Source organism: Prunus mume, linkage group LG4 (assembly GCF_029339155.1).
Source record: "Prunus mume cultivar Tortuosa linkage group LG4, ASM2933915v1, whole genome shotgun sequence".
Taxonomy (NCBI): domain Eukaryota; kingdom Viridiplantae; phylum Streptophyta; class Magnoliopsida; order Rosales; family Rosaceae; genus Prunus; species Prunus mume.
In genome coordinates, this window is record NC_142701.1 from 11,352,298 (window position 1) to 11,363,686 (window position 11,389).

Consider the following 11,389-nt stretch of genomic DNA (forward strand, 5'->3'; position numbering starts at 1 on the left):
CTCCATCTTTGAGAATGCTAAGTTGGAGTGTTCTTGATAATTGCTTCACATTTCAAACAACACTCTACATGAAGAATACTACTACCACCTCGCTTACTACTATATCCATAAATCTTTGTTTGAAATTGTTGTTCTTGTTGGCAAAGAGTTTGCAAAATCACCATCTTGCATTTTTGTTACAACAAGTAAGAAATAATCTTAGCCTCTCACATTCTTTCAATTAGTAAAATACGGAGGGGAAAAATATGAATAAAATAATACGTGTTTTATTCGGCAATATTTTGGCAAATTACAACTGTTAGGTTCGGTCACTATATAATATTTTAATATAATATATTTATTTTTAAATATATATTATTTTTATTCAATAATATGCGAAAATTACATGTATAATATGAACGATGACCCAAATTCCACTTTGGAATCCGGGTCGAATCTTGTGTGACACTAGTGCGTGGGTCGTAAATGACCAAAATGCAAGCGATAACACAAACTCAACTATATCTCGTGTCAAGCCACACGTAGTTCTTTCACCTGCCCACCTTAATTGGTTCAATTAACGTAAAACATACTCTAGGGTTGACATTTTGAGTAACTCCGTTACGATCCGTCAAATACTATACGATCATGTAAGCGGTATCCGAATTAAGATCCGCGAAATCCTATGCGCTCGTGAGGACTAGGAGATCACTCTAGAACTGACTGTGGTCCCCAGCATGCCTCAAAAAACTCAACAACTCGGCTCAAGACTCCTATCCTAGGTAAAACACCCTATTTGGAACCACTTTTGTTCTTGGACCCACCCCAAAAAGTGGCAAGTGGCTGAAACCGTGATCTCAAAACCGGCTGAATCTAGGTTCGAAATTAACCCTCTTACGCTAGAAATTCCTCAAATCCTACTCAACCATCAGCTAGAGCATGAAAAATAGCTAGAAAAGCATACCTCACTCGTCCGATTTGGTGACCGGACGACGGAGAACGGAGCTCGAAGTTCAAAAAGGCTGGGCGAGCTGATGGCCTGGTCCTACCTGATTTCCCAAAATTACCATTTTGCCCTTGAGCGTATTTTGATAATTTCTTCGTTAAAATTCGATTCGAGCCTATCGTGTCTAGGACTCGTTTCGCTCTAAACGGTGTAAGTGAAACGGTCAAATTATTTCTCGGTCAAAAAGTCAATCTTTTCCTCAATAAAATAATCTAAGGGCATTTTAGTCTTTTCCTCTAATAAATTAATAATTAAATATTAATTTTAGGTTTGGGTTGTTACATAATACGTGAATTTTGTGTGTATAATTGAAATTTTGTTTTAAAAAAAAGTGTATTAAACATGAAAAATACGTATGTATGTGTACAATACGAGTATTAAACATGAAAATGCTAAATTCTTTATACGGGTAATAGCTTTGGAAAAGCAAAAACTCAAAAGGGAACAATTGAGACTCGAATAATGGCCTAATAGTAATGGATAATGCTCTAAACTATCCTTATCGATAAACAAATATCGAGAAAAAACAATCAAAAAGAAAAAAAAGATCACAATGTCTTATGTCAAGAGTATAGCAAAACTATTTATAAAAAGACCCCAGTAATGCCGCGAGGCTATACTCTTTTTAATTTTTTTTAATTTTATAAATATCCCGAGTATAGCCGTGTGGCTATAATATTTATGTATAAAAAATAAAGGGACTCACCTGGCGGCTAGCGTCCATTTAGCCACGCGTCAAAAATAGTATAGCCGTGAGGCTATACTCGTTTTATTTATTAAAAAAAAAAACCCCAAGTTGGAAAAGGTTTGATGACAGTTTGGCAGGCAACCAATCTTGATGCTAGAGATTTTCATGTTGACATGGGTTTTGCTAACGGTGAAGTCACTAGTGTATCATTATTAATTCCAACTTGTGTATCACCAAAACCAGTAACTCGGAACAGAAGATTGCAACAACACAAATGTGTTCATGTAAGTGATTTAGTCTGTATTGCTTGCAGATATGTGAGAAAGTCTTTTGGGATGATGATCTTAAAGGTCGATCTAAGTGGTTACCTTTAGAAAGTTGTCCAATATTCGTTGCCTTTACAGAAACAGGGATGGGTACGAAATAAGGTATGAAATATGCTTGTTCTAGTTTTTTAAATAAGGAATAAAATGTTGTCAAATGTACATTGTTGTAAAGAAAAACAAAATACTGTTTTTTTTATAAAAAAAATAGAAGATTTGAAAGTCATCTTTGTCATAATCTTTTGTAGCTAGAACAATGTTTACTGTAGTTGGATATCCTCGACCTCACGGTTTGTGCTAAAGACTTGTTGGTTTATTGAAATTTGTATTTCTTCGTTGTGGTTCTCATAGCTATTGATTGGTTAAAAAATAAACATTCACCAAGTATGCTCGAATTATATTACACAAGAAATAGCACAAGATAAAACATTTAGGGTTTGGCTGTACTTTTTCTATGGCGTTTTTTAAGGTAATAGTTGCGGCATAATTTCGTGAAAAACCCCATGCATTCCTTGAAGCCTTCTTCTGGGTTTCGGTAGCAATTCTCAGTGCCTTGAGCAACACACTTTATATATGCCTCAGTCTTTGTGGCCATTTTAACCTGAAAATTATCAGTTGAAGAGGAACCAATCCCAACATAATTATCACCTTGAATCATCTCAAATGAGTTCTCTCCATTGCTAGCTTTTACAACTTGTTTGAGAGGTTTGTATATTTTGTTTTAAAGTTTAATAAATATATAAAAAGTACTTATGAAAGTTATTTTAAAGAATATATATGGACTTTTTTTGGGCCACCTATTTTACTAATTTTTTTTTTTTTTGTTGGAACCTATTTTACTAATTAAAATCAATTTAAAAATCAATGAGAAGTGAAAAATAGTAACATGTCTCTTTGTTAGAGTCATGAGTTATCTTTGTGGTGCTTATTTTTTTCTTACACATTAAGAATAAAAGGTGATAATTAATTGGCTTATAGAAGGCATGTCACTACCTATATTATAGAAAGCTGCATATACACTTAAATGTAATTTTATTTATTTAACTGATGTAATGTAAGGAATCAAGGGCTGCTTGGGATTTTTGGATTCGGTTGAGTAAGTTTGAAGCATATATGGGTTTTGACAATTGTTGATATTCCTTTACCAATTGCCGCTCTTGCCAAAACAAAGAAGAGGTAGTAGGGTTAATAAAGAGGTTTTTTTCTTTTTTTTGGTGGGTCGGAGGGTTAGTAAAGACTAAAGAGTTGATCTTGAACAAGTGCAAGCGGCTGTTGAACTTTAGTGATCTCCTCAAATAAATTAGAAAGTTTAGAACTCCATTGTTTTAACAAGAATTTTATATCTCCACAATTGTCAATTATAGTGTTTAGTGTCAAAGTGAGAAGGAAAAATAATAGGGATGTGATGAGAGCTAAAAAACAATGTTATCAATTCGTCCATTTCTTGTATCAATTGGTCCATTTCTTGTAACAAACACCACAATTTTCAACCAAATATGGAAACAAATAAGCAAAGACATATACATGCAGCTAAAAAAACAGTATTGTATTGATCTCACAAACATGGATATTTTCAATCTACATCTTCATATCACTAGCAAGTAGCAGCAGTGGTAGTGCTTTCCATTCCCATAACTGACTGTGACGTTGCGAAAGCTTGCAGTTCATCATCATTATCATCAAACTGGATCATGTCCACCAAATCATCAAAACTAGCACGGTTCAGGAAATTGAGCATCTCATTATCGTGAACTGGAAAGCCTAACACATTGAGTTGAACATTTTCAGTACCAAGTTCACCACCTGTTTGATCTTCTGATGATATCCCAAATCCACTATTAATATTGCCCGAGTCTTCATCAACTGCAGACTCCTGGATTATGGATGGATATGGATGCGATCCTCCTCCCAATGGTTGTGCTGCAAGTGGTTGGATGTTATCCAAATTTGAGAGATCCTTCATCAATGCATCAACATCATCATCATCATCTAGAGATTGGCTGAGGTCATAATTAAAACCTTGTGCTGGTTGATGATCAGTGTCACTAATTAGCTCAAAGCCATAGTCTGGCTGAGGGAGAGATGGTGGAGGACTAGTTGATGCAGAGGCCATGGTTGTTGGGTAATCTGTAAGAAAGTAGTGTGGCTGATTCATTGGCAAGTACGCACTGGTAGTCTGCTCCGGCTGCTGATTATAATGATAATTAACTTCAGAAGCCTCAGAAATTGGAGTAAAATTAGCACCTAATACGACTTCTTCACTGATCTCTAGTTGCCTTAGAATCTTGGTAGGGAATTGTAGTACTAGAGCATGACCACCGACACCATCATTCTCTGATAACTTCCTCTTTCTGTCGTTCTTTCGAATTCGACAGAGCACGTATTTACCATCACCACCACAAGTATTTGAATTTGAATGGGGCTTCACCAATGAAGGGTGCAGGCTGTACTCGTGCATAATCCAGCAGCCATGTTGATCAGATTTATCATTCTCATAACGGAACCTTTTACACCTAAAGGCATATTCTTCTTCGCAGGATCACCGACCATGGTCCCTCTGTTCTCACCTTTCCATGTTCCATTTCCTATCGTTCGAGCCACGCGGGAACCCTTGCTGGTCCCTAACTTCAATTTGGTGAAGAAGTAGAGGTCTTCACCCTTTTCTAATTTATGTCCACCGAAATCATTCCATATATCCCATGGCTCTTTCTTACCATAAAGATTGAATTCTGGCACAACGTTGCTATACATAAATGGTGTGCCACAAACCTTGTTAAGAATAACTCATCATCGCTTGGATGAAACTTAAATCCAATTGGAACATCAACATACTCACAAGGTGCCATATATAAGTATGTGTAATTTCCTCTTGGAGTTTGCTGGGTTAAAGATGAAATATTTCTTGGTTTCTTGGAATGGAAAGAAAAGGAGTACGTAGGCTGGTTATGGTTTCTCTGGGACTTTAAGTAGCAAATAATGGATTCTTGAATGAGTTTCTTGGAGTGATGTGGGCTAGGGTTTTGTGATTTCTGTGTGAATCAGTTCCTTCCTTCCCTTCCAATATATATAGGAGTATTACCAGGCCCAGTCCTGGCCCAGGTCGAATAGGGCAACGGCAATATAAAATAAAAAAACGTGCCCCAAGCATTTTCATTAAGATCTCCCCAAGGAATTTATAATCGTGTTGAAGTAGTTTCTTTATGTATGATGCTCTATATATTCTCACTCCCAAATCAAATCCTATTTTCTCACCCCACCCGCCACCAAACTTTTTAAGAACATTCCCTCTATCATTCCATGATTGCCCTTTCCCCTTCTTCTTTCACTTCAACCCTAAAAATAAAACCAAAGGACACAAGGCTGGTGGAAGCATGAGTAAATCCAGTCCCCTTCTATTGATTCTGGTGGACACAGAAGGCTTGTCTTAAGATTGATTCGGGTTCGGGGACATGGAATTTCGTAGCATTCGTGATAGATTTGACAGTCTTCAATTATCAATTTGTCAATAAATTCAAGCCTAATGATAACATGACAGTGCTTGTTATTATGAAAACAACAAATGTCTTAACAAAGGTAACTACAGTCAAAGTTGGAATTTGTCATGGCTTGGATCTATTTAATATTATTATTTTAACCGTATCTACCTTTCCCAAACCAATGACCAGAAGCAAACCATTTTGATCCTAATCGTAATATGGAATTTGTGATTCCATCTGAATTTATTTGTTTATTTGTTTCATTTTCTTCATGTCTGATATGTTTTCAACTTTTGAAACTTTACCTAGTTATATGATTTTACAATGTTTGAATTCAGTCCCCGCAGCCGAACAGGTTATGCTATTTTTTTATTTTGCTTTTGTTTTTTTTTTTAATCAAGTTGACTCCCACACTTTCTTTTCTATTTTTTTCTGTCTTCTTTCTCTAGATAAACCTGTAACTTATATTACTAGTCTACATACTCAACGACTTTGTTCACCATTTTTTAAAATGATTTTGAAAAAAATATATTGAGTTTGGACCTTCACTCTCAGTTCTAGTGTAGTAGTATGTGTATATATTGCACCATTCTAAATGAGTTATATTGCTCACACACATCACCTATTAAGATATAACCTGATGGACAAAGCCATGAGAACTGTTTCAATTTTCAGATTTCTAAGCATTGCAACCATTACTACCATTAGCTTATGCAATGGAAATTTGGGTGTGCCTTGTGAACAAAATGAGAGACAAGCACTTCTAATGTTCAAGCAAGATCTTAAGGATCCTTCAAATAAGCTTTTATCTTGGGTTGGTGGGGGAGATTGTTGCAGTTGGACTGGAGTTGTCTGCGACTATTTAACCGGTCATGTCCGTGAGCTGCACCTTGGAAATTATTATTCAGATGAGTATTTGAATTACAGTTTGAATCAATAAAACTCTTTGGGTGGCAAGGTAAATACTTTACTAAATTTAAAGCACTTGAGCTACTTGGATCTAAGCAACAATGATTTTGGAGGAATACAGATTCCTAGCTTCTTAGGTTCTCTTAAGAGTTTAAGATATCTTAACCTCTCAGACTCAAAGTTCGCTGGAATAATTCCGCATCAATTGGGAAATCTCTCGAGTCTACGCTCTCTAGGACTCCTGAGTAAAAGCTACTACTGGATGAAGAATACGAATCTCCAATGGCTTTCTGGTCTTTCAAGGTTACAGAACCTGGACGTGAGTCGTGTAGATCTTAGCAAATCATCTGATTGGTTTCAGGTGACAAACACACTCCCCTCTATGCTGGTAGAGTTGCATATGTCCGGTTGTGAACTCAATCAAATACCAGTTGGTGTTGCAAACATGACATGGCTTAAAGTTCTTAATCTCAGGTGGAACATCATCTGGGGTACCATACCTCAATGGTTGTACACTAGTAGCAATCTTGAGTCCCTATCCCTTTATTTGAACCTCTTAAGAGGTGAAATTTCAAGTTCCATTGGAAACTTGACACCCATTGTCAATCTTGACTTGTCTGCTAATCAACTTGAAGGGAAAATCCCAAACTCATTGGGAAATCTTTGTAAGTTGAAGGTTCTTGATCTGTCAAGGAACTATTTCAATGGAAGCGTATCAGAAATATTGGGAAGCTTGTCAAGGTGTAGTTCAGGTCAAATGGAGTCACCAAGCTGTCAACAAATGATTTTTCAGGTCCACTATTTCAATCAGCTATGAAATTTCAGACATTTACGCCTCCTTGCTCTTTGAGTAATTCAATAACAGGTCCAATTCCAGTGTCCTTGGGACATCTGCCATTCGTAGAAGAGGCAAGCATTTATGAAAATCATATTAATGGAACTCTTCCCAAAACTACTGGTCAACTCAAAATGGTAACGGTGTCTTATGTAAAGAGTATAGCCGCGAGTATGGCCCTGCGGCTATACTCTTTTTTAAATTAAAACCGTAGTATTGCCGCAGGCTATACCTTTTTTTAATTAAAAACAAAACTGAGCGTCGCCCTCGCCATACTATTTATTTTTAAAAGGCCGCCCATTTCGCCACGTATCCAAAATAGTATCACCGCGCGGCTATACTTTTATATCGCCCGCCTGTAGCCTAGTGCCATTTTGCCACGTGTCAAAAATAGTATAGCCGTATGGCTATACGAATTTTGTTGTTATAGTAAAAACCGTAGTATGGCCGGGCGTCTATACACTCTTTAATTAACACGGACAGAAATACTGCGTCAAGTACCAGTTGCCGCTGGTTTTGGTTCAATGCAAGGTGCAATGCGAAGGGATGCCCTTAGCAAGGTCTTCGAATTTAACTCCCATAGTTGCTATTGATTTTTCTAAGCTCCATTTCCTTTCTAGTAAATGTATTTAGTTATCAACACATCTGTATTCTGCAAGTTAAGTGCTATAGATGCCCAATAATGTGTTCATCACCCAAAACCTTGCCACTGCCTGCCACCATTGAACATGAAGAGTGACACTGAGCTAGAAGGATACATTGCTATAGCCTATATGACAATATTATATAAACATCTCTTATGATCAGTGGTATAGATTGACAGTCTGAACATATATTATGTTCAAGAAAACTTGTAAGAGAATCAAGAACGTGAAAAAGATCATGATATTTTTATGAATACTTTTACATATGTGTCACGGTACCCTCAGCCCCCTATATATCTGGGGACACATCGCACTCCGGCGGACTTTTATTGACATGTAACCTACTGTGTCACTTTGTAAATCGATCAAAGACAGTGCAGATTGAAGTTGTAGAAGGGGCTATTGTGTGAAATGTTAAGACACTCAATATACAGTCAAAGAAAAGGAAGGAAAGCCATTCTTTCATCAAAATGCACGTCTGCAGGACAGTCTTATTGCAACAATCAAGCAGAAGGAAACCTATTTGGTTACCATAAGGATCATGCATCAGATTCACACCATTCTTGTAAGGTTGGTGTTGCAACTCCAATGCTCTTCATGTCCAATATATTGGCTGGTTCAGAGAATTTGGTTAGTCAGTCATGGCTATCATTCGACAATCCATCTTCAAATACAATCAGAATTTTAAAAAAACTATAACGGACTAAACAGGTTGCATATATGATACATCTTTTAAGGGCAATATTCTCTTGTGAAACGGTCTCACATGTATAACCCATCTGATCAATGGATCACATTGACAGTATGAAAGTCACAGAACAGCATACTGTGTAAAAAGAGAACACTTCGCTGTGCTTAAAAGAAGGATCATTGAAGATATTGCTTGGTACACCAAAATTTGGACGATGATAGACATGGGTCACATGCACTAGCATTTAAGAAAAGAAGTATAAATGGCATATTCCAGTGATGATAGCCCCATTAGGCATCCCCACAGAGTTAGATTTCTTCATGCAAAAGTGATTATGGTAGAAAATTTAAAATCATATCAAGTGAATCATACATACAGCTAATTCAAAAGCTTTTCCTTGCCTTCAGTAAGGAATAAGAAAAGATAGCAGAGAAATTTACTAGCCAAGGTCCTAATTTCAACATGCACGCCTACAAATCATCCAAAAGACAATCATAGTTACAAGATCTCCTTGGTTTGTCTTTGTAGAGTTTCCTTTACATGACGCATTAGCTATTTGGATACTTAAAGGTATCAATTCTGACCATCAAAAGAAAAATCCAATTCTTAAACTGTCCCCACCACCTTATCTCTTCTAACTCTTAAGTTTCATTTTTCTTCCGACTCTGTTTCCACCAGGAAAGGGTGAAGGCTTGTAGTTTTCTATGGGAATTCCGTAGTCACACTGCTAGTCTATATCTAATGGTACTTGAGAATATAATTTTGGGTTCAATATTGACACATGAGGAGGTATTTGAGTTAAAGAGGGCATATCCGTGGTATTCGAAGTTTCCTACTTTTTCCTTCTATTAACATATCCTGAATTCTATTAAACTGAAAAATAGGTTTCAAAAAGGATTATTTCAGCATTTGCATGCATAATGATGAAATAACAAGAGATAAAATCTATCTACCTAATCTCAAACAAATTAATACCGTACAAGCGATCAATACTCCGAATCAGCCCATACTAAGAATCAAGTTCAATTGTATCAAGGATATGAGTCACTTATTCACATCCTCAATTTCCAATCCGTGACAAAAATTTATCAACAGGATCCAGATCAACCTCAACTTCATATAACATTAATCAAACAACCTGAAGACAATCACCATTCCTAACCATCCTTAATAACCGAATTTTGTAGTGAAAATCCTATCATTGGATTTTTTTTTTTCTGTATATGCTACGATTAGATGGTTACCAAGGCATAAGTTTCTGGGGAAAAAGGAACAGAACAACGATAACATTAGCATCACAAAAACAGAAAGCACACACCAGCGTGTACGTCAGGTGTAGCTGCAGCTGTGGCATCAAGAACAACTGTAACAGATTTGTAATCCAAAGCTACACCATCAAACACAGTCTGCCTAATGCAGTTTGGAGTCTGAACACCTAAAGATACCAACACCAACAAATTACAACCTTACACAAAATACTAAAAACACCATTCTACAAAACAAAGGGTCGTTCATAATTGAATGTCTCACTTACCAGTGACAACCAAACTGTCAATTCCAGCACCCTTAAGAAATGAATCAAGATGTGTAGCAAAGAATGCACTAAACCGGGTCTTGACCAACTTATAATCCCCTTCTTGAATCACAAGCCCATCAACAAGTTCAGCACCAAACTGACCCTTAACGGTTGGACCAACCTTCCCAGCAGGATATAAGTGCCGGCGGAAAAGCTCAACATCTCTTCCTAGTGGGTCATGTTCACGCACAACCTACCATATTTGTCAAAATGAACCATTACAAATCCAACTTGACTGTAAAATTGAGTGAATATTATATCTTCCCACATTAAAAATCAAATCAAAATACACTCTTTTTCTCAATTGCACATTAAAGTCTATCTTAGTGACAGTAAAAATTGGAAGAAGAAAAGTTGGTACTTGGTATTAAAATCCTGGGTCTTGTGTTTTTCATTGTTCTAGTTAGCAGAAAGTGGAAAGTTCAACTAAAAACGAACAAGGGAATAGGAAAGGCAGTTGCGTACCCAAACTACGAGCATGCCACGCTGCCTTGCGATTTGAACGGCCTTGATTACATTTGGGACTATGGCTTTGCCTCCACTGACTAGCGTAGGACCATCCAAATCTACGAAATCATGCTGCAAAACACAACCGCTTCAAAACCCAATTCATTTTATTTTGACAGCAATCGGAGTTTGAGAGAGTTTGGGGAGAGAGAAAGACCTGCATATCAATTACAAGCAGAGCTGTGTGCTTCCATTTGTCTGCCATGTTTCAGAGACTCAGCTGGAGAAAGGAGGTTGACTACTCTGGTAGCCGCTGCCTGCTAAAGATATAACTGTGGCCCACCTTGGATGAAGGGAAAAGGCCTTGTATACAATTTTGGCTAAGCCTCAACTAAACCCAAACCCTCAAAGGTAAAGATTTCATTTCACAGACGGCGAATGCAAATTCCCTCACAGACAGCTAGACCCTCTCATTTTCTTTTCCCACTCTCCCTTTGATCTCCACCTCAACAGAGCCGGTCCATTAAATGTGAAGATCCTGTGCGAAGAAAGATAATGAGGCCCTATATGTAAAAGTAAAATAATAATTTTTCAAATTTTAAAATTCGTAAATCATAAATTAAACTGAAATCATTATGTGGCATCAATTACATTAGAACCCACAAATAGAATCAAGATCATCCTTAGTCTATTTTCACACTCACATCCACTCAATTTTCTTTTACATACAAAAAACTACACCCGTCAAAATGAAGCAAAGATGCATATGATGGCTAATTCCAAATGCAATGCATAATTTCAAAATTCTAATATGA

At 36.9% G+C, this 11,389-nt stretch overlaps 1 protein-coding gene and 2 pseudogenes across 2 annotated transcripts; 1 reads left to right on the top strand and 2 right to left on the bottom strand.

Annotated features, from left to right (window-relative positions):
• Positions 1–3,573: 3,573 nt before the first annotated feature.
• LOC103327907 (uncharacterized) lies at positions 3,574–4,842 on the bottom strand (annotated as a pseudogene).
• A 1,270-nt stretch (positions 4,843–6,112) lies between these two features.
• Positions 6,113–8,270, top strand: LOC103327906 (receptor-like protein EIX1; annotated as a pseudogene).
• On the bottom strand, positions 8,081–11,389 carry LOC103327891 (Isochorismatase family protein). 2 transcript variants are annotated; one of them, XM_008230262.2, is made up of 5 exons: positions 10,792–11,375; positions 10,593–10,706; positions 10,086–10,320; positions 9,870–9,986; positions 8,081–8,473 (listed from the first exon to the last, which is right to left on the bottom strand). In XM_008230262.2, exons 1-5 carry the CDS (start codon positions 10,837–10,839, stop codon positions 8,400–8,402), a joined length of 588 nt encoding a protein of 195 aa, XP_008228484.2. In that variant the 5' UTR covers positions 10,840–11,375; the 3' UTR covers positions 8,081–8,399. The 2 variants fall into 2 exon arrangements, with proteins under 2 accessions (XP_008228484.2, XP_016648836.2); XM_016793350.2 differs by lacking the exon at positions 9,870–9,986 and having other exon boundaries at positions 10,792–11,389.